This window comes from Myxine glutinosa, chromosome 11 (genome assembly GCF_964187855.1).
Source record: "Myxine glutinosa chromosome 11, kmMyxGlut1.1, whole genome shotgun sequence".
Lineage (NCBI taxonomy): Eukaryota > Metazoa > Chordata > Myxini > Myxiniformes > Myxinidae > Myxine > Myxine glutinosa.
Window position 1 is genome coordinate 85,528,975 of NC_136271.1, and position 24,534 is coordinate 85,553,508.

General features: G+C 41.8%; 1 protein-coding gene across 4 annotated transcripts in view; it reads right to left on the reverse strand.

Annotated features, from left to right (window-relative positions):
• The window catches only part of LOC137416855 (ral GTPase-activating protein subunit alpha-1), a 344,184-nt gene that overhangs the window by 258,405 nt on the left and 61,245 nt on the right, over nt 1-24,534 (reverse strand). For all 4 annotated transcript variants that reach the window (XM_068102513.2, XM_068102512.2, XM_068102510.2 and 1 more), the window contains exons 6-7: nt 23,931-24,114; nt 11,573-11,688 (exon numbers count right to left, since the gene is read on the reverse strand). In XM_068102513.2, coding sequence (XP_067958614.2) covers nt 11,573-11,688; nt 23,931-24,114 — 300 coding nt within the window. The remainder of the gene's footprint in view (nt 1-11,572; nt 11,689-23,930; nt 24,115-24,534) is intronic.

Genomic DNA, 24,534 nt, shown 5'->3' on the forward strand with positions numbered 1-24,534 from the left:
GATATGCGAGTGGAAAATGATTGAATGCGTTCAGAATCATTGGAATCTCCCGCGATGACGCTATCTCCGAGGGCCTTTAACTTAATCACCGCAGGCAGGTTGGTGGTCTTTCCGTCTTCTACCGACTCCTCTCCGGCCTATTATCAATAGAGATAAGAAACAGCTGCATGGGATTAACACTTACTTGGATATTTCTTTACAACATGCTGAGGATTCAAAATAAGAGTAGCGGTTTGTACACGTGTCCTTCACTCAATGAAGAATGGAATACAATGATTAATGGTATTGTTTTTGAATGAGTCGTGCACATATATTATAAGGTGGATGAAAAAGGGAAAATCAATATGATAATAATTAGGAAATTAGAGGAAAATGACGAGACCGAACAGCAGTAATAAAAACAACTAATGGTACTAGGAGCTGTATCCAATGACGAACCTTTAGTAATTGGTGCTGGCCTAAATTTAAGTAAAATGCCTCCTTACTTTGTGATACGACAAAGAGAACGGAAACCAGAATTCTGTTCAATAAAGGCTCAACGAGCTATTATTCTTCCTTATGGAAGTTGGAAGGCAGCTAACGAACTTGGAGGTATATGATGGCTGCTCTGCAGCTGCTTGCTAATGATACCGCAGATAGTTTGGCGGATATTAATATATTGCGGGTAGGGGGGGAAAAAATAAATGGGCAAGGTTCCACACTTTTTACATGAATGATGTGGTATTTTCCTGACAAAAGACAATTTAACCCATCTATTTCTGTACCCACCTTTCCCAGTCGAACCCAGCTGCTCCAGGACTCTGTGTCCTTCTCTCCTGACAAGGTGGAGAAGTTTTTTGTCAAACCCAGACTCTGATTCTGCAACTGGACCAGACGGCATCAGCCCACAGGTCCTAAAATCGTGCTCTGCCGCTCTATCTCACCATCTCTCTGTTCTCTTCACCCTCTCTTTTGCTCAAGGACTTCTGCCATCAGCTTGGAAATCAGCAAACATCACCGCTTTACACAAAAAATGTGTAAAAACAGATCTTTGCAACTACAGACCAATCAGCCTGCTCCCAATTATCAGCAAAGTCATGGAATCCATCAGCGCTTCTGACAACAAATCCTTCCTCTTCTCCAAGGGCTTGATCTCGGATCATCAATTTGGATTCAGACCAGGTCACTCTACTCTGGACATGCTGCTTCTGCTGTCTCAAAAATGGATGGAGGTCCTCAATGCCAAACAGAAAATCAGAGCCGTCTCCCTTGACATATCACGTGCCTTCGATACGGTCTGGCACCCAGCTCTGCTCACAAAACTTTCCTCGTATGGTATCCATGGAAATCCCCATGCTTGACTCGTGGACTTCCTCTCTAGTCATAGTCAACGTGTGGCTCTAAATTAAATTCTCTAATCTCCCCTTCCTGTTCAGGCTGGAGTTCCCCAAGGCAGTGTTCTGGGCCCTGTGCTTTTTCTGGTCTTCATCAATGATATCTCCGACTCTCTGGAAAATCCTCTCTATCGCTTTGCTGATGACTCCACTCTCTGCCACTCCATACCTCATCCCTCAGATCGGCAGTCTGCAGTCTCCTCACTCTCTGCAGACCTGGACAAAATCACAGACTGGTCAAACAAGTGGAACATGTCTTTCAATCCTGACAAATATCACACTCTCATTATGTCTCTCCGGAAAGACCGACTGGACAATCCTCCCATCTACTTTCTGAACAATCCTCTCAAAGAAGTTCTGTCACTCAAGCTTTTGGGTCTCACTATCTGCCATGATCTTTCCTGGGAAAACCGCATTTCCAAGCTGGCCTCCAAAGCTAGTCGCCGACTGGGCATCCTCTGTCGTGCGAAGTCCTTCCTTGGCACACCTGAGCTCCTCACCACATACAAGGCTTCCATCCGCAGCTCAATGGAATACTGTTCCCCCCTCTGGACCGGTGCTCCTGCCTCACACCTAGCTCGGCTTCACGCTGTTGAAACCAAAGCTTTCAGAATCATTGGAATCTCCTGCGATGAAGTTAACTCCGAGGGCCTTTCACTCACTCACCGCAGGCAGGTTTGTGGCCTTTCCGTCTTCTACCGACTCCTCTCCGGCCTTGCTCCCCCAGCTCAGTCTGTGCTCTGTCCCCCAAATATTCCTTCATGTCGCACAAGAACTGCCAGCAACCCTCTCATGGTCAAACTGCCAAAATCAAGACTCTCTGTTCACCTTCACTCTTTTACTCCTCTTTTCTCCTGCCTCTGGAACAAACTCCCTCACTCTCTGCAATCCCACTCCTCCCTCCAGGTCTTTAAAACAGCTGTTCACCACCATCTCTTATCTTCCCCCATCCAAAACCTTGATCTTTTCTTCCCCTGTTAATTCACCCCAGATCCACTTTTTTGAAATACCGACTTCTTTCCTGTAAGTCCTCGCAGTGTCCATGTGTTTTTTTTGTTTTTTTTACCTCTCCCACCCTCCTCTCCCCCCCCCCCCCCCACCCCCTTCCCATGGCTCCTCCCCTCAAGCCCTCACCCTCCCATAGATCTTCCTATGTCCCTGCTCTAAAATGCTGTACTTGTGTGCTTCCCTCTCTCTCCCCATCTTGTCTCCCGCTCCCTTTATCATGTTTTATGTTGTAAGTGTCAGTTTGTCTTTTTGTGATCAATGTTAGCTCTTACACAAGCCTCGATCTTGCATACAACAACAACAACAAAAAAAAACCTTCTCAACGTTCTGCTCTGAGCTCCTGACCCACATATCATTTATAAATTGTAGTAAAAAAAATTCCCATTGTTTTCTTGGCATCCATTAATTCTTTTTAAACCTCTTATTTATGCTCGTCTTGGTTAATTCTTCTATTAGACTTTTGATATCGTCCACATTCATGCTGTTGTGATTTTCTCCACTCTTTGGTTTGGTTTTTGCTTGGCTCTATACTATTCCAGAGTTTTCAGGTCATTTATATAGGAGTAATTTTACTCAAAATTATTTTTAAATGGGTACGACATCAGAAGTACATCATTTTAAATACAAAATTTTATAGCACAGGGGAGGATTACTTATACAGTCACGTGAAAAAGTAAGTACACCCCATGTAGAGTTTTGACTTTTTCAACATATTTCAACATACAGCAATTCGATGTTCATTTCAACAATATTGATAGATAAAGGTGATATAAGATAACAAATATCATGAAACATTTACATTTCGTAGTCCATTGTATAATTTAAATAAACATAAATGCAAATTTCGCATGTGGAAAAAGTAAGTACACCCCTACATTTATCACTACTTCAAATACATAAATTAGAATCAGGTGCACCAGCTCAGGTGCAAATGATTAGAACATCGTTAGAGAGGATCTTGGAGGAACCTGTCTTATTTAAACCTCAGACATTTCGTTTGGTTTGCTCTTTGTTGTTGAAGTGTGCGGTGTTACCATGCCTAGATCAAAAGAGCTCTCTGAGACCTTCAGAAAGAAGGTTATAGATGCCTACGAGTCTGGGAAGGGATTTAAAAAGATCTCCAAACAATTTGAAATCAATCATTCGACTGTCCGGAAGATCATCTACAAGTGGAGAAGATTCCAAACAACTGCCAACTTCTTCAGGCCAGGCCGCTCCAGCAAGTTCAGCCCGAGAGCAGACCGCAAGATGCTGAAAAAAGTCTCTAAGAACCCCAGAATGTCATCACGGGACCTACAGGTAGCTCTTGCCACTGTTGATGTCAAAGTGCACAAGTCTACCATTAGAAAGAGGCTGCACAAATTTGATCTACATGGGAGGTGTGCCAGGAGGAAACCTTTGCTGTCCAGAAAGAACATCAGGGCAAGACTAAAGTTTGCCAATGAACACCTAGGCAAAGACCAGCACTTCTGGAACAATGTGCTCTTGACAGATGAGTCAAAGGTAGAGCTATTTGGCCACAGTACCAGAAGATATGTTTGGCGAAAACCAAAGACAGCATTTGACCACAAGAACCTGATACCAACTGTAAAGCATGGTGGGGGAAATATTATGGTTTGGGGCAGCTTTGCTGCATCAGGGCCTGGGCAGCTCACCATCATAGAATCCACTATGAATTCTTCATTGTACCAGAGGGTGCTTGAGGATAATGTGAGGCCATCTGTCGGAAAGTTGAAGCTCAACCGAAGGTGGACCTTGCAACATGACAATGACCCTAAACATACCAGTAAATCCACCAAGGAATGGCTGAAAAGCAAGAAATGGGGGGTTCTGGAATGGCCTAGTCAAAGCCCGGATCTAAATCCCATCGAGATGTTGTGGGGGGATTTGAAACGAGCTGTGCATGCAAGAAACCCCTCAAACATCGCACAGCTGAAAGAATTCTGCATGGAGGAGTGGGCAAAAATTTATCCCAGTCGATGTCAGAGACTGGTAGACAGTTATAAGAAACGCCTACTTGAGGTTGTTTCTGCCAAAGGGGGCAATACCACCTATTAGAGCCAAGGGTGTACTTAGTTTTTCCACATGCGAAATTTGCATTTATGTTTATTTAAATTATACAATGGACTACAAAATGTAAATGTTTCATGATATTTGTTATATTACAGACTTGGCATTTAATATGGAATTTTTTTTTTCTTGACCTGGGTTTACTTTCTTAACTCAGTATATCAATCTGGTGAGTTTCTTTTACACTTTGGTGATTTATTTGTTAAAAGAACCATGTCACTGATTGTCTGTCGCAGCAAGAAGTCAACAACAGGATTATATCACAGGTGACGTGGCAAAATGTATGGACAGGTGCATTTGATGATTGGCTTCACAGTCGGGTATACAAGGGTTGTTGTGTTCTGTATTGGTGGAAAACAACTGCTGCAAATCTCCAAAAGTTATTGCCACTTCCTCTGGAGATGGTCCGTCAACTCGACAATGCTGTTTGTCATGGAGTGGTGGCTTTACGAAATTACGGCATGAAACAGCGTGCTCTTGCTCGGCAGTATGGCATCACTCAAGGTCAGGTGTCAAAGATCCTGAAACGAAATGCTCAGAGGGGTGTCCCTCCTCCAATACCGAGGCCAGGACGTCCCCGCAGAACCACAAGGAGGGATGATCGCCAGCTGCACCAGTTAGTCCGCAATGGCTGTACCAAGTCAGCTAATCGGCTTAGGGCTGAGTGGCAGCAACTGACAAATGTGCCTGTATCCAGAAGGCTAGTCAACCAACGACTGGTTCAAGCAGGCTATCGTGCCAGGCGTCCCCTGAGAAAGCCATGCCTGACCAGACAACACCGCCAGCGCCGATTGCAGTGGGCCGGAGAGCACCGTCAATGGCAGCCAGGACACTGGAATCACGTGATCTTCAGTGACGAGTCTAGATTTCTGGTCTATCATCAAGATGGCCGCGTCCGAGTGCACAGACAAGTCATGAAGCCTACAACAAAGATTGTATAGTGCCAAGAGTCCAAGCTGGAGGTGGTGGGGTGACCGTTTGGGCTGCTTTTCATGCAGGGGGCAAAACTGACCTGGTTTTTCTGAATGGAAACCTGAACCAGTTCAAGTACAGGGCCATTCTGGAAGAAACATTGCTTCCATTTGCTCGTGCAGCCTTTCGAGGAAACTTTGTCTTCCAAGATGACAATGCACGGCCTCATCGTGCTCGCATGATCCATCACTTTCTTGCTGACCGTGGTGTAAAGCATATGGAGTGGCCTGCCATGTCCCCGGATAAGAATCCGATAGAGAACTTGTGGGCAGATTTAACGCGTCAAATCGACCACCTGGACCAGCAGCCGACCTCTGTGCGTGAATTGCAGCAGGCTATTGTCACTGCATGGCAAGCGATTCCTGTCCAAACCTTGGCAAATCTCGTGAACAGCATGCCTCAACGTGTACGTGCTCTCCTGAATGCTCGTGGGGGTTACACGAAGTACTGAACTGTAATTTTACTGTCCGTAATCCCAGTCGTAATTGAACTTTTGTTTTTGTTAAAAAAAAAATGGGGTAATGTGCAAAATAAAGAGATACTTCTGGAAAACGTACATAAGTTTATCACAGTACTGTCCATGAATTGAGTTCGATATCAGTTTACATCATTTTCAAGGATCAATTTATTTGTTTAGAAATGTCAAATGTGGTGTTTGTTTCTTTTAAAGGTCACATTAACAAAATCTAGAATAATTTCAACATAATTCCAATGAAATTTGGTTCTAAGACATCTTGAAAAGTAAGTTCACCCCCACAAAAAAAATATTCCATATTAAATGCCAAGCCTGTATATCACCTTTATCTATCAATATTGTTGAAATGAAGATCAAATAGCTGTATATTGAAATATGTTGAAAATGTCAAAACTTTACATGGGGTGTATTTACTTTTTCACGTGACTAAGTGCAGATCATGTACAATCATGTACAATTATGGGGTCAATGTTCAAACTCCATTAAAACGATTGTTGTTTTAATGTTGGCCATTGTAGGAAAAGAGAGAAAGGATTGAAGGGGTGAGATTAGTGGGGGCAGGAATGGAGGAGAGGAGGGGTTGGACAGGCGGGGTCTTGAATGGGGAGGTTGGACAGGGGTAGGGTTTCAGATGTGGGGAGAGGGAAGGGGGTTAAAACAAATCTGGACGCATAGTCGAGGCTCATGGAAGAGAAGCTCAGTCTTATAACCAATTTAATGTATAAAAGAAGCTATTGCAGGATGAGAGTAATAGGTGGGGGAGGAGAAGGAAAATAGGTAGGAGGAGGTCTATGTTGTTGAGAATAAATTCACTTATTTTTATTGAAAGGGTCAAATCGTTTTTTTCCAAACTAACATTAAAGTCAATGAGGGAAATTGGAGGGTCCCACAACCAACATTTTCTCCTTACTATCACGTCACTAAAACAAGCAGATGGTGAGATCAAACCTCTTGTGTACCTCCGCCATTAGCGAGACCACGGATTACTCAACAAGCCACTACGTCGCATGATTATTGTGTGGCCATTGGCAACTCAAGGGTGGGCCGTTATGATGTTTGTTTCTTCCCCTCCAATGCCAAACTCTGGAACTCCTCACATTCCCATGTCTTTCCAACCACTAATGACTTTCCCCTCTTAAAAAAGGAGATTTATTTTACTTCCTCAAAAACTCAGACTATTCCTCCTTTATATCAATGCAGTTCTTTTATTTAAGGCCTGGCCTCGATGAGGACTATATAGTCTGTGACTAGAGCCTTCAACATAAAAAAAAATTAAAAACTGCGTTTTATTGGATGACATAGCATTGGGTGCCTGCATTAAGAGTGACCCAAACATATGTTGTCATAATCATCGTCGTCGTCATTCAATGTCGCTGTGGTGCCAAAAAGATGTTAGGTTTACCATCACCTTGTTGCAGTAACCCGATTGCCCTTCTCCATTGGGAACATACGTTGTCTGCGTCAGACCTGGACTTGCCTATGGGAAACCGATACTCGTTGGTGCCTTCATTTTTGAAAACAGCTGAAATGTTGATTTTGTTTTACCATTTTGATGAAAATAAACAGGGTAAACTCAGTACACTGACTGTTGGCCAATTCTGCAAAAAAATCCCAGCAAAATAAATAAATAAATAAATCTGGCATTTTGCTTCTACAAAATTGCTGCAATTTTTAGCCGCGTCGCAGACGCTGGTCATAGAGTGCCCTCTGCTGTTGTTGTTGTTCTTCTTGTTCTTGTTCTTGCAGAGAAGACAAAACCTCAAAGCTCCACCCATTCTGGGAACCATAGCTCCACCCATTCTGGGAGAGGCTTCATATAAACAAATATCCACCATTTTATTAAGTCGCATAGCTTTGAGGCCTGTTTTGTAGGCCCGTGGTGTCTTCCTCTCTCACACAGTTTTATTTCAAATCAAATTCGATATATCATTTCATTTTTCACAGTCGCTAACATAGTTTTAGACTCGGTTGAAAAAAAACGGGAAGAAAATCCGATGAAAGTTGCCCTTTATAGAACGAAATGAATTCTCAAAGGCCTGTAACTTCAAGTCCATTGAGATATATATTTTTTAAATCGCAGCATGGTCAGTCATACACCGCCCGAAATAAGAGATGGGAAAATGCCGAGATATATATATATTTTGTTTAAATCGCGGCATGGTCAGTCATACACCGCCCGAAATAACAGACGGGAAAATGCCGAGATATATATATATTTTGTTTAAATCGCGGGATGTTCAGTCATACACCACCCGAAATAACAGACGGGAAAATGCCGAGATATATATATTTTGTTTAAATCGCGGCATGCTCAGTCATACACCGCCCGAAATAACAGACGGGAAAATGCCGAGATATATTAAAAATTCGTCCATTTGATGACAATCGTCACGATGAAATATTTAATTTATACGTCGTCACAATAATGTGGAGAGAGGAGCATAGCTTCGTTCACGTGTCGCTACACACGAGAAATTGCCGAGATATTTTTTTTTACAATCACGGCATAGTCAGTCATACACCGCCTGAAATAACAGACGGGAAAATGCCGAGATATATTAAAAATTCGTCCATTTGATGACAATCGTCACGATGAAATATTTAATTTATACGTCGTCACAATAATGTGGAGAGAGGAGCATAGCTTCGTTCACGTGTCGCCACACACGGGAAATTGCCGAGATATTTTTTTTTTCAATCGCGGCATGGCCAGTCATACACCGCCTGAAATAACAGACGGGAAAATGCCGAGATATATTAAAAATTCGTCGCCACACACGGGAAATTGCCGAGATATATTTTCACTTTGCACAAAAATAACATCAAGTAATCGAATCAATAGGAATGTCCTGTGCCTATAACATCGACGTTATAGGCACAGCTGCATCTAGGCATTGTGTAACATCGACGCGGCTTTTGTTTTAATTAAAACTTTTTGTACTTGTTTTTTCTTGGGGGGGTGGGGGGCAAGTGGGAGGTTAGAAGGACGATGCACAAGTTCGAATTCAGTCACAAGCATTCAATATTTTGTGCAGCATAAAAATGAATTAGTGTCAGAACTCCGCTGCCCGTCTACTCACCCATTCCCGGACCCGTGACCACATCACCCCCGTCCTTTACAAGCTTCACTGGCTCCCCATCCCCCAGAGAATCCAGTACAAAATCCTCCTCTTGACATACAAAGCCCTCCATAACCTGGCCCCATCCTACCTGGCTGACCTCCTCTCCAGACACACTCCCACCCGCAACCTCCGCTCTGCTGGTACCAACCTCCTGACCCCCTCCATCCGGACCAAATTCAGATCCTGGGGGGACAGGGCCTTCTCCATCGCTGCTCCCACCCTCTGGAACTCACTACCTCACACCATCAGAGACTCCTCCTCACTCACCACATTCAAAACATCACTAAAGACCCACCTGTTCAACGCTGCATTCAACATTCAACCCACAGCATTTAACCCCTGACTATCTCTTCTCCTTCTCCCTCCTTTTGCTTTAAATATTTCCCTATTGATTCTTGTCTTGTCTTTTTGATTCTTGTCTTATATATATGCCGTATATCGCTGCTGTTTGTTTTCTTGATTCTTGTCTTTTTGCAATTGTTGTTTTCATGTATTGTTATGCATTATGTTTTCCACTCTGTCAAAGCGCCTTTGGGCTTCTGGAAAAGCGCTATACAAAATAAATGAATTATTATTATTATTATTAGTGTGTGTGATAAAAGCAGATTAAACATGGCCCTTCCCTTCTGTAATTTGTCTAAATGCCCTACCATTCCACCCTATTAATCTCTTAAATTGTTTCCTTTGTAATCTGTCAATGTGTTTCTTTTATAAATCGTTGTGTAGCTCCGCAAATTGTTTTCGTTTGCCGAGATATATTTTACAGGTTTGCCGAAAAATGTACAGGTTTCGCACAAGATCATCACTTTTCTCTGCCTTGTTGCACTAGAATCACTTTTGTCCATCACTTCATGTTTGCACCATTATTAGCGGAGTGCAGAAAACACCTATAGGCTCGTGGTGCGATAAGTGGACGTAAACGATGACTCACAACTCAGCTCAAAAACCGTGATAGGTAGAAATTCAAACCTGCCAAAAGTAAATCAGTGCACAAAAGGTTGCCTTTGAATTGTCAGAACCGATTATTCGAACCCGTGATATTTAAGGGTTTACTGTACAACGATAATATTTACAATGCATACTACAATACAATTAATTTATTGATGTATATTAACTATCATGTAAGAATACGACAAAATAAAAGGAGAAACAAAGTTTCCAAAAACGCATTCAAAATAAATGTCCCTCTAAATTGCTCGTTAATATACCATCGTGACTCCAAGCAGAACAAAATATTGAACCAAGAATCGAGGCTGAAAGTACGGACGAATAGAGATTGTGCACTGATTATGAAGATTTCAATCTTAACCACATTCGTGCATGGGCACACAAAACAAACTCCAGATTATCCAGACATTGGTTTGAGGTGTACGAATGCTGCATGTGCCATGAGTAGCAGGACACAGGTGAAATCCAAGTTGAATACTGAAAGTCACATTTGTTCCAAATGGTCACATGTCAAAATGCACAAAAAAGTTTCATAATGAGGATGGTCAAACATCATGGATATAGTCAGGTTCACTATGTTTTTTCGTTCAAAATTTTGGTAGATTAGCAAAACTATACATTTTTGGAATATTCAGAGCATGAGGAATCCAAAAATTAATGTTGGCATTTGCGTAGACACCTTTGCGAAAATGACCCTCAGGACAGTGATGAAGATCTGTAAAAGCATATTCCTGAACGGTATAGACCTCGTAGATCCTGTGTATAGGACTTATAGTTCAATCTGATACTACCTATAACTTCCTATAACAACCTATAACTTCAAAGGACTTGCAATATCATGTATTATGTAACACAGTTATATCACAAATATAAAGACAATGGTTTTCAATTACCTTTGTTTGTTGCTTTTCTATAATCCTGAGCACTATTTTGAGGCCTTTATTGGATTCCTTGACCCAGAAAACATAGGATTAGCATATTTAATTAAGTCTCTAGGTTGACTAGAAGCCGAGATCGCGCAAAATATGTATTTTATTGCGGCCATTTTCAAAATCCAAAACGGCGGCCATGCAGGTGTCTGTGCAAGTGCCAACATTGATTTTCAGATTCTCCATGCTCTGAAGATTCCAAAAATGTACAGGTTTGCTAATCCCAAAATTTTAAAAGAAGTTATATTTGTTAACATAGTGAACCTGACTATCTTCATCACTGTCCTGAGTGTCATTTTCGCAAAGGTGTCTACGCAAATGTAAACATTAATTTTTGGATTCCTCATGCTCTGAATATTCCAAAAATGTATAGTTTTGCTAATCTACCAAAACTTTGAACGAAATTATATTTGTTAACATAGTGAACCTGACTAATATGTGGACATAAAATTCTGGCTATGAACAATTTCATAGAAATGTAATTTAAACCCTTTTTTTTTTGAACAATAAACAAAGACGAACTCTTCTTTGTTCATCAAATATGCCAACTTTGAATACAGTATAAGACAATATTGAGAGATTTAAAGATTCATATGATACTGGGTCACTAAAAATGCCGCTTGCTACCTTTAAAAAGGTATACAAATAAGTAGGTACACGTAAACACGAGTTTACCTGCTGAACCATGTACTTCAACACTGCATCGAGAAAGTAAACCATGGGATCCTCTTGGACTCTGTCTCCTGATTGTAGAGGCACCATGGCCCCAATCTCTTCTGGAAAAACTTGACCTGAGGATATGAAGGTCATCTTGACATTTTAGTGAAAGAAAGCTTTCGACAGACATGAAAACATATTAGCAGAATGCACAAATAGAGAAAATATTAAGAGGCAATAAATAAAATGAGGAAAAATAAAATGAAAGCAATGGTGGGTGCCCCAAAAATAAAATTAAAATAACAAGCATAAAATACAGTTTGGCAAGAATGATGATAAAGATATCAAGACAAGCATCACAAATAACATCAGAGCAGCGAGAGATTTCATCAAAAATAAAAATTAGTCAAACTACTTAGACAATAATCTGCATGCTACCATTGACAATAAAGATTACATTCACCTCCAATATGCAACATACATCCTTTTCGGAAAACTAGACCACTGAACAGACGAGAACGCAACAGTAGAGTGGGGGCGAGGGATGGGGGGGGGGGGGTGGGACACCAACAGCAGGGTCGAAAGACAAAATAGAAAGATTTGGACAAATGATACGTGAGGGGAAGAATGAAGGGTAGGGGAGTACGCATGGGTTGCACAAGATGGATACAGAAGCAAGCTCTCAGGGAGTAAAAAATGGAAATTTGGAAGGAGGTGGGCTTTGGGTGGGAGAGGTGGTAGAAAAGGTAGAAAATATCATGGTTTTGGATTGGGGACGATTGGATATGGGGGTGAACAGCTGTCCTAAAGACTTGGAGGGGAAAATGAGATTAAAAAGGTGGAAGTTTGTTCCATAGGCTGGAAAAAAGGAACAAATGAGTGGACGTGAGCAGTGATTATGGATCTTGTGAGTTACACCAGAAGGTGGTTGATAATGGGCCACGTCCGCCCAGCAGAAACCTGAGGGGTGTGTGGGGGGTGAGAGGGACAAAGCACAAAAAGAGCAGAGCGTGCAACACCATCACCAGTAAGGAGGCGGTGGAAGACAGAAACTACTGACCTGCCTCTGATGGGAAAGTGATAGGTCCATAGAGGCACTTTCCAAAATATTTTAAGACCTTCATTTTCACGGTGTCAGGCTGAGCAAGTTGTGAGGCAGGGGCACCAGACCAGTGGGGAAGGCAGCACACCATCAAGTTGTGGGTGAACGCCTTGTAGGAGGACAGGAGTTCAGGTGTGCCAAGGAATGACTTTGTACGAAGGATCTGTGGGTCCTCTATTTGAGCTCCATGTGTGGTGAAGCCATTCATTATCTATCTTCAGTGCCTTCAGAAAGTATTCACACCCATTGACTTTTTTTACATTTTGTTATGTTACAGCCTGAATTTTAAATGGATTAAATTGAGATTTATTTTGTCACTGATCAACACCTAATGTCAGTGTTTTTTTTTTAAAATACATTTTTACAAAATAATAAAAAATGAAAAGCTGAAATGTCGAGTCAATAAGTATTCAACCCCTTTGCTATGACATTCCAAATTAAGCTCAGGTGCATCTAATTTCCTTTAATCATCCTTTAGATGTCTCGATACCTTGATTGGAGTCCAGATGTGGCAAATTTAATTGATTGGACATGATTAGAAAGAAACACATCTTTCTCTACAAGCCTCCACAGTTGACAGTGTATGTGAGAGCAGGAACTCTACCGTGAAGTCCAAGGAACTGTCCGTAGAACTCCGAGATAGAATTGTGAGGAGGCATACATCTGGGGAAGGGAAACTATATAGAGTGTTGAAAGTTCTCAAGAGCACAATGAGCAAAATCATTAGGAAATGGGAAGAATATGGAACAACCCAGACTCTTCCTAGAGCTGGCCGTTCAACCAAACTGAGCAACCTGGGTAGCAGGACCATGATCAGGTAAGGTGACCAAGAACCCGATAACCATTTTGACAGAAGTCCAGAGTTCCTTGGCTGAGATGAGGGAACCTGCCTGAAGGACAACTGTCTCTGCAGCACTTGGGGAGGCTGCAGAGACCGTTGCAGAGACAAATCTAGGCTTTATGAGAGAGTGGTCGGATGGACAGCGGCCACTCCTAAGAAAAAGGTACATGACAGAACACCTGGAGTTTGCAAAAGGGCACGTGTAAGACTCGGAACATGAGGCAAAATATTCAGTGGTGTGATAAAACAGAAATTGAACCCAATGGCCTGAATGCAAAGGGCTGCATCTGCTGGAAACAGAGTAAAGCCCATCACCCATCCAACATCATCCCTACCATGAAGCATGGTGGTGGCAGCATCATGCTATGGGGATGCTAATTCAGCGGCAGGGACTAGGAGACTTGTAAAGATGGGGGAAACAATTAATGTAGACAAATGCAGGCAAATGCTTGAGGAGAACCTGCTTCAGAGTACAAAATACTGTGGCAGAGATTTATGTTCCAACAGGACAATGACCCCAAGCATACAGCCAAAGCAACACTGGAATGGCTTCAGAACAAGATTGTGAAAGTCCTTGAGTGGCCCAGCCAAAGCCCAGACTTGAATCCCATTGACAATCTGTGGAAAGACTTGAAGATTGCAGTTCAATGAAGCTCCCCATCCAACTTTACAAAGCTTGAGCAAATCTGCAAGAAATAATGAGATAAAACTCCCCAAATCCAGATGTACAAAGCTGATACAGACATTCCCAAGAAGCCTCAAAGCTGTAATCGCTGCCAAAGGTGCTTCTACATCGTATTGAATCAGGGCATGAATACTGATGTAAATTAGATATTTCTGTATTTAATTTTCAAAAAAATTGTACAAATTTCTAAAAACATTTCACTTTGTCATTATGGGGTATTTTATGTAGATCGGTGACAAAAAAATATTACATTTAATCCATTTTAAATTCAGGCTGGAACAACATAATGTGAAAAAGTCAAAGGGTGGGAATACTTCCTGAAGGCACTGTATGCACAATTTCCAGACAAAATTTTATGTTTTACTGTGCCAACTTGTTTTTGCAGCCAAAAGCTGTAGCTTAAACTTTATCTCACTGGGTGGACCCTTTCTGTTTGTTCTGGGACATGCCATATTTCCCCCATTCTAAGTGACGTGTTTTTATTGAGCTTAAAAAAAATAAATCTAAATAATTCTTTTTTCTGGAGCTAGGGCTGGTAGGATACGTATGCGCACTCACCTTTGAGCCATCCAGTATGGGTTCAAATCTCGACCTAGCTTTCCTCTTCTACTTCTCTCCCCTTTCATTATCCCCCCAGTCATACATTATGCAGTCGCCAGAGGCATTGTGTTTTCCGGTTGTCCGTCCGGCTGTCCATCCAACCACAATAGATTTTCGTTTTTGCAATAACTTGAGAACGGCTGAAGGGACCCAAGTCAAACTTAGTGCATGTATGTATAAATGAGGTGAAGATGCACTGATTAGATGTTGGGGTCACGAGGTCAAAAGTGAACGGTTATGTTCGGTAAAAATCCTGCTACCGTGATAACTTGTGAACCAGTGACGGGAGTTTTTACCAAAGTCGTTACAAGTATGTATTGTGATGTAAAGATGAACTTATTTAATTTTGGGGTCAAGAGGTCAAAGATCAGAGTCTGTAATAGGTGAATAACTTGAGAACGGCAGAAGGGATCCAAGTCAAACTTGGTACAGATATTATAATGTTGTAAAAATGAATGGTTTAAATTTTGGGGTCAAGGGGTCAAGAGATCAAAGGTGAAATGTAACATCAGGTAAAAATTTTGTTACCAATATAATATGTGAACCAGTCATGGGATTTTCACAAAACGTGGTACCGGTATAATTATATATTATGATACAAAGATGAACTGATTAGAGTTTGGGGTCAAGAAGTCAACGATCAGAAGTCATGTTAATCTTAAAGGTAAAAATGGTCTTAAGGGTTCTTTTTTTTAATGTTTTTTTTTTGTATACAAGATCGAGGCTCGTGTAAGAGCTAACATTAATCACAAAAAGACAAACTGACACATAAAAATGAGATAAAGGGAGCGGGAGACAAGATGGGGAGAGAGCGAATATGCTCCTTGATGCAACGAATATGATTTTCTTTAGATGACTTAAGTGAAAAAAAATTCAGAATGCAAAAAATTTCAACGTCATAGGTCACATGGTTTGGCTGCCATATTGTTTTTCGTGAAAAACACTAAAACCCCTTTTTATCCGCAACAGATGAACAGTTCGAGGCCAAACCTGGCATGCATAATCGCATACCCATGACAAACAAAAAGTTCAGTGATCATGATGTCATGCGTCACATGGTTTCGGAGTTATGACGTTTTTAGAATAAACTTTAAAACCTATCTCCTCCCTCATTTTCTAAGATATCGAGTGGAAACTTCACACAAATGTTACCCATGTGGGGAAGTCAAAACGTTACTTGGGAAGTTTCGATAAGTCACATGGTTTGGCCACGATAAATAATTGAATGGAAATCTTTATAAAAAAACTTCTAGCGCTTGAACCGCTGCATTGATTGACTTGAAACATTAATGTGATGTAGCTCTCATCAAGTGGAATAAGAGTTTAAAATCTCAACATGATTGGTTATAAGGTCTGGAAGCTAGAAACCGTTAATGTTGAAAGAAGAAGAAACGCAATACTTTTTCTTCTCAGGCCATGTAACTAATTGCGTTCCTGCCATTTTTCAGATTTATTAGGTTCACTCTCCATGAAATGGAGAGTAACCTATTATTATTCCCAAAGTTTTCCTTATTATTATTCTTCCGCCCTATTTTGCACCTCCGAAAACTTTAAAATTAATGTTCTCAGCAACCGTTGATCGGATTGACAGGAAATTTTCATCAAATGATCGGCTAGGCTCGTATAATTTTTTATGCTAATTATGACGTCATAGGTCACGCGGTATGGGCGCCATCTTGTAAAACACCTTCAACTTTGCCCCTCTATATCTCCCGAACGGCTGAATGGAAACATTTGAGTAATGGCTCATGCTAAAGAACTCTGCAATGGGAACAAAAAACAAGTTTATTGAGTATATAAAAAATGCTAACGTTAAGAGGTTAGAATTCGTCAAACACAATTTTTTCTCCACCGAAAATGATAGTTCTTTCCCAAATGCTTAGTTAAAAAAAACTCAGAATGCAAAAAATTTCGAAGTCATACGTCACATGGTTCAGCCGCCATATTGTTTTGAGTGAAAAGTCTGAAAAAAACCACTAAAATCCCATTTTCTCCAAAACGCCTGAACAGATCGAGCCCAAACTTGGCATGCATAATCGCATACCCATGACAAACAAAAAAGTCCTGGAGCATGACGTCATCCATCACATGGTTTCAGAGTTATGACGTTTTTAAGCATAAACTAGAAATGATATCTCCTCCATAATTTGTGAAGATATCGAGTGGAAACTTTACACAAATGTTCCTCATGGGGGGATGTTTCAATGTTACTTGAGACGTTTTGATAAGTCACATGGTTTGGCCACAATAAATAATGGAAGGAAAATCCTAAAAAGCTTCTAACTCTTGAACCACTGCATTGATCGACTTGAATTTTTTAATGCAACGTAGCTCTCATCAAGCGGAACAAGTGTGTAAAATTTCAATATGATTGGTTGTATGGTCTCGAAGTTAGAAGTCTTTATTGTTGAAAGAAGAAGAAACGCACCATTTTGTCCTACCAGGCCATGTCACTCAGTGCTATTGCCATTTTAATTTTTAATTTCCTTCAAAAACCATTTTCTCTGCAATAATTATACCGATTGAGATCAAATTTTCACCATAGGAGGGACTCGGTCTGTAGAATATTTTAATGGTAATTTTGACGGCACAGGTCACTTGGTTCGGCCGCCATATTGTTTTTCATGAAAACACAAAAACCCCTTTTTCGCTGCAACGAATGAACAGATCGAGGTCAAATTTTGCAGGCACAATCGCATACCCACGATGAACAAAAAAGGCAACGAGCATGACGTCATGCATCACATGGTTTCAGAGTTATGACATTTTTAAGCATAAACCTTTAAAACCTAGCTCCTCCTTCATTTTTGATCCAATCGATGGGAAACTTCACAGATTTGTTCAGCATATCAGTCTACTATAATATCCTTTTGGAATTTGCGATATATCACGTGGTTTGGCAGATATCGTTAATTAAACGAAAATATTAAAAACATTTATATCTCTTGAATCGCTTCATTGATCGACGTGAAACTTCATACTATAGTAGAAGTCATGAGGAGTAACAAGTGGGTACAATCTCAAGATGATTGGACGTACGGTCTGGAAGCTAGAAGTTGTTATTGTGTGAAGAAGAAGAACCGCAACATTTTTTCTTACCAGGCCATGTGACATAACCACCTCAAGCTCAGGGTAGCTCGGAATTAAATTCTGTCTTCGGATTTGGCAGTCGCTAGAGGGTGTTAACATTCCGCTGCAACAAATCTGGGCAAATTCTGATGAATTTTCATAAAACTACGCTATATTGTCATTTACATTGGAAAATAACATTGTAAAACTCTCCGCCGCCGAGGCTTAATTCTATCTCTGAAGTTCATCCTGTCTTCACTTTTAGAGAGAAAGAGAGGTATCTGCAAGCAATGGTAACCTTTATTTGGTGGAAATCCGATGAAAAATGACGAAGTTAATGAAATCTAACATTTTAAATGGATCGCATTTTCAAAGTGAATTCTTCCTCAGGTAAAATATCCATGCGTGCAGGCAGACCTTGCGGCGTCAATTTGGCTCCGATTTCAATTGTAGTCTTGCCTCGGATGAGTTAACAAAATACCACTACAAATTTGGTGACAATGGGGAAAATTTTGAGCAAGTTCGATCGACGCTAACCTTCGTTCTCACGCTGACATACCGCACGCTCCACGGATGACGTCATGCCCAAGGTACGACGTTCTTCCACAGGTGGCAGATATCGTTAATTAAACGAAAATATTTTTTTTAAATGGATATCTCTTGACAGGGGTGTGTGTGTGTGTGTGTGTGTTGGGTGGTGGTGTGCGTGTGTGTGGATATGTGTGTGCGTGTGTGTGTGTGTGTGGGGGGGGGGGGTTAGGGGGGATATGTGTGTGTGTGGGGTGGGGTTAGGGGTGATATGTGTGTGTGTGTGTGTGTGTGTGGGGGGGGAGGGAGGGGGGGAATGTGTGTGTGTGTGTGTTTGTGGAGATGTGTGTGTGTGTTTGTGGAGGTGTGTGTGTGTTTGTGGAGGTGTGTGTGTGTTTGTGGAGGTGTGTGTGTGTTTGTGTGTGTGTGTGTGTGTGAGTGGGTGGGGATAGAGGGGATGTGTGTGGGTGGGGGTGTGTGTGTGTGTGGGTTGGGGTGTGTATCGGGGTTGTATCCAAGGGGGTTGTGTCAAAGCATGTCCAATGAAAGTGTAGTAGTATCAAAAGTGGGGTTGTATCAAAGGTGGGGTTGTATGAAAGCGGGAAGGCGGAGTAAACCGTTCATCACTGCCAGCAATTATAAAGTGGCAGTTCTAGTTTCCTTTAAAAAATCATTTTCTCTGCTATAGTTGAACCGAATGACAGGAAATTTTCACCGTTGGAGCACCTCGGCATGGAGAATTTTATAATGGTAATGATGACGTCATAAGTCACATGGTACAGGTGCCATCTTGAAAAAAACAAAAAAATTGCACCTCCATATCTCCAAAAGCGCTGCACAGAAAAGATTGAGACATGTCTCATTGTAAAGAACTCACCATGCAGAATAACATATGTGAATGATGATATCACAGGTCCTCCATTATGATGTCATAATTCAACAAGTAAAAAAAACTTCATCTAATCAGGATGAAATTTCTTGAGCATCATCTCGGATCTAAATTGATGCAGAAAAAAAATTATAATGACGTTTTAAGTTATTGTTTTAAGTGAAAAGCCTGAAAAACCACTAAAAACGCATTCTCTCTGAAACGGCTGAACAGATCAAGCCAAAAATTTTCAGGCATGATCACATGCCCAAAACGAACAACGAACAAAAAGCAGTCCAGGTCATTCTTCCAAACGTCGCATTGTTTACGAGATGACATTTTGAAGCATAAACCTTTACAACCTAGCTCCTCCCTCATTTTTGGTCATATCAAATGGGAACTTCACAATTATGTTCCCCGTGTCGGCATGCTAAAATGCCTTTTTGGAATTTGCGATAGCTCACATGGAATGGCAGCGGTAAATAATTGAACAAAAAATTTTTTTTATCATATTTATTGAACCGTTTCATTGAATGATGTGAACATTTATAATAAAGTAGAAGTCATGAAGTGGAATAAGTGTGCAAAATTTCAAGATGATTGCATGCAAGGTCTGCAAGCTAGAAGTTGTTATTGTGTGAAGAAGAATAAACTATATTTTATCTTCTCCAGCCATGTGACTTTTTTGTGTAGGTTTAATTATGATGAAAGTGAGGTTGTGTGAAAGCAAGGTTGTATCAAAGTGAGGTTGTATCAAAGCGGGGTTGTATCAAAGCATGTCCAATGAAGCAAGGTTGTATCAAAGCGTGTCCAATGAAAGCGGGTTGGTATCAAAGCGAGGTTGCATCAAAGTGTCTCTGATGAAAGCAGGGTTGTATCAAAGTGGGATTGTATCAAAGTGAGGTTGCATCAAAATGGGGTTGTATCAAAGTGTGTCTGATGAAAGCAGAGTTGTATCAAAGTGGGATTGTATCAAAGTGGGATTGTATCAAAGTGGGGTTGCATCAAAATCTGGTTGTATCAAAGTGTGTCCGATGAAAGCGGGGTTGTATCAAAGTGGGGTTGCATCAAAGTGGGGTTGCATCAAAATGGGGTTGCATCAACGTATTTCTGATGAAAGCAGGGTTGTAGCAAAGTGCGATTGCATCAAAGTGTGTCCGATGAAAGCGGGGTTGTATCAAAGTGGGTTTGTATCAAAGTGGGGTTGCATCAAAATGGGGTTGTATCAAAGTGTGTCTGATGAAAGCGGAGTCGTATCAAAGCGCGGTAGTATCCAAGCAGGGATGTATGAAAGCGGGAAGGCTGAGGAAACCAGTCATCACTGTCAGCAATTATAAAGTGGCAGTTCTCGTTCTTTCTAATTCTTCCTCTTTCCCTGTGTTTTCCCCCACTGCTCCACTGTTGGTGTGGTGTTGTTGGTGTTGTTGTTGTTGTTGTTGTTGTTGTTGTTGTTGTTGGTGTGTTTTCTCTGTCACCTCGCTCTTCCATGAGCCTCTATTTTGAAGGAAAAACAAAAAACAAACTTGTTCGACTAGAAAGCATCTGAAAGTGCAAAGCCGGTCCAAATCCGCTTTGTATTCAGACATCTTCTTCCATATGCTAAACACAACACAAAAATAGTGAAAAGAAAACACAAAAAATTGACGATTTTAGGTGACCTTGACCTTTTGACCTCAGAAGCAATCGGCTTCAGTGACCCAATATGCATACCCCATTCAAATTTCAAGTCAATCAGAAGGAAATTGCTCTCCCGCCACTGTCTTACATTCCTTAACTCTCCACAACTGTCGCTTCCTCACCACCACCAAATCCAATTCTGTGTATGTCCGCTCCTCTAGGTAATCTTCTGACTTTGGCGCTTTTGAAAGAATGAATCAGCTGTGGTCATCCCATTTCGTGCCACCACCTCCACCAGCTCTTGACCCTCTGTATTCCACAATCCACAACCAAATTTATCAACACATTCCTCTTCACCTGGCACCGTTAATCCAAGATAGTGTTGTGGTTTTTAGAACCCTCCACTTTGTAAATATTTGTAATATTCCCTTATAAATAATCCCCTGTAAATATTCCCATTTTTTGGTGTAAAAGGTCAAAGGTCGCACCCTAGTTAGGCCACGAGCAACACGTAGCACACCATAGGCTTCTCATTTAGTTATTTCATTAGTATGTGTTTCAGGTAAGGATCTGTTCCCAATAGTTGAATCTGCATTGTATTAATTAAATAAGAGTAGGCCCCCTTGTCAATTCATATTGCGGCGTAGCCTTCCTCCAAATTGTGTACCTTGGCTTGCCAGTAGCGTTCGCTGCCTGGCTCAGCCACCATTGAACACGAGGTCAGGCTTGGAGAAGAAGGGGGCGGGGCGGCAAGAACGAGGTGTGGCCACGTCAACTCACCACCAGGGTGTGGCCGGTGGGCCCCCACCAGTCAGCCAGGGCTGAGGTGAGCTCGTTAATAGGCGTGGCTCGATGAAGCGCGGCTTGATTTCTAAGCGGGTTATAAAAGCGCAAGCGCCAAGCCCGCTCACGGAGATGCGCGAGGGGAGGCCATTGATTAAGGACTGCGCCGGGGGATGCTGCTCGTGAAGGACTGCGCCGGGGGATGCTGATTGTGAACGAACTGCGCGGGGAGCGCTCGATTGATTGTCACGTTGTTGGAGCGACCTGCGCGAGGGTACCCTCTGAGACGAGAGAGAGAGTTGGCACGAACATTAGGTACGCGGCATCCCAATCCCCCGCATAATTATAAGGTCCAGTTGCGCGCCAACGACACCAGCTGCCTGCCATTCTTCGCGGCGGACCCGGAGCCTGGAGCCATCTGCTTGGACCCTTCTCTTCCTTACCACCACCACCACCACCCCATTCGTGTAAGTGTGTTTGTATTGTCCTGGGCGTGTGATAATATAAGACTGTTTAAGGCTGCCCTGTGTCACTGCTTCTTCTTCTTCTTGTATATTCCCTTCTTTTGTTTCCTCTTCGTTATTGTACATAATTAATAAATTATATTTGTTCTTCCTTCACTTTGGGTTTCCTCTCATCCGGTCGCTTTAGTGATTTCTCCATTGAATATACGTGGCACGATTTGGCCAACGCTCGGAATCGGGTTAGTCTTTTGTTAACGGCCCAAGTCGCAGCTCGCTTCGCTCGGCGTATCCATTAAAGCTGCGGCTTGGGTGGAAATTATCTCCTCGCTTACGGCCGGTCTTAGTACGCAGGTATTTGGGACTTCATTGACTAATGACCCTGGCTACTACCGACTGGGAGTGACGTCATAATTTATAAGGACTCGGACGGCCAGCTTAATAGACGAGGGGATTAACCCCCCGTCGGTAAGGGGAGCGCCGTAATCTGAGATCCGCAACAATATGCGTTAAGGTCCCCCAAAATGCACGGCATCATTTTCATCTCAACCATTTCATCATTCTCTGCAGTGTGTCCCTGAATTCCTGCTTCTCCGCCCAGTCCTTCCCGTTTGTGGTCCATATACCGACATAGCACACATCATTTACCTCTGTATCATCATATCATCATCATACCATAGCGTGTACATAAGAAAACAAAGCATTGCAACCAGGTATCATACTGGTTATGAAAAAAGAAAAGAAGGTATTGCTAAATGAGGCATCACTACCAAGCAATTTTGGCCGAAACAACCTAAAAATCAACAAAATCACCAAATACCAGGATCTGAAAAATAAAGTCAAAAGATCCTGGAAGCTGACAAGCAGAAAATGAAGCAGTGTTAATTGAGCAACGGGAATGATGAAGAAGAACCTTATGAATATCTTAAAACCCATCCCTGGGAATATTAAATAAACGAACTACCGTCGGAAGATGTCCGGGGCTTGGTGACAATCCTGAAAAGAGCCCTCGGACAAAACTTGGAGAACAAGAAAACTTCAAACTTGGGCCATGAAATCATGATCCCTTCCCGAAACGAAGGTGGACACTTCGAGACCTGGGAGGACTCCGTTCCACCTTCTGAAACCCACACATGGAGTCAATAATGCACGCGTGTGTGCAGAAACACACACACACACACACAAACACAAACAAACATGCACACACTGACAGACACACACAGCCACAGACAAACACACACACACACACACACACACACACACACACACACACACACACACAGGCAGAAATACACACACACACAGACACACACAGACACACACAGGCACACACACACACACACACAGACACACACAGACACACACATACACAGATACACACAGACACACATATACACACATAGACACACACACACACACACACACACACACACACACACACACACACACACACACACACACACACACACACACCTCATAGTAGAGACACACACCTTTGTCAAAGGCAAGATTTTGTCCTTAAAAGTTTTTAAGACACAATGTACCTAGAACATAACAATTCCGACTGAGGTATTGCAGACAATCTTGCTGCATTGTGTCAGCGAATGTGTGGAGGGCTTTATCCAACAGAGTTGAGAAAAATAGTCGTGTATAACCTTTTAAAGAAATTTCATCACATGGGTAGCACTGTAATAATTAATATGGCAATTTGCTAGACAAGGTTTTCCTGGGAGTACTTAAGGTGAATGATGTTACTCTGGGGACCATTTCTGAGTGGTATCCTTTGTGTGTGGAGAGATAAATCCCTCTTGATGCAGTATACCTGTGCCCTCATGTGTGCCCAGGTGAGGATTGATGAGGTGCTCCAAAGAATGAGGGCCTTGCTCAGAATAAGGCCATGGAAAGCCAGGGACAAGGCAGGCAAACAACAGTAACTGTTCTTCTCCACAGTTCTCCTGCAATGCTTGTGCCCAGAGCAGGAAGAGACGCACGCCTTCCTGCCGCAGCTGACCATGGTGCGTACGCAACAGCAATTAGACAAACAAATTGGCCTTTCCAAACTATAATGTCAAAATGCATCTCAAACCAGAAAACAAGAATTGGAAATAAGCTTGACCTGCTGGCAAAAGTATTTTTCCAATCACCATTAATCCAAAGAGGCTATTTACATCACCTTCATTTTGTTTAGAGGGAGTTGTGGTGAGAAATAAAATTGGGAAAAGAAAAGGACTTTCATAATTCTGACAACAAAGTAACTAACAATACGAGTATTATTTGCTTCAATGCGATTCAAATATACCTTCACAGTATTACCAAAACTGAGAGTGTAAGAAAGACTATACTCATATGATGTATGATTTAGAAACTTCTTTTTACAGAAATAAAACCTACAAGTGCAGTGGGAAAGGTAGATATCATATGGCGAT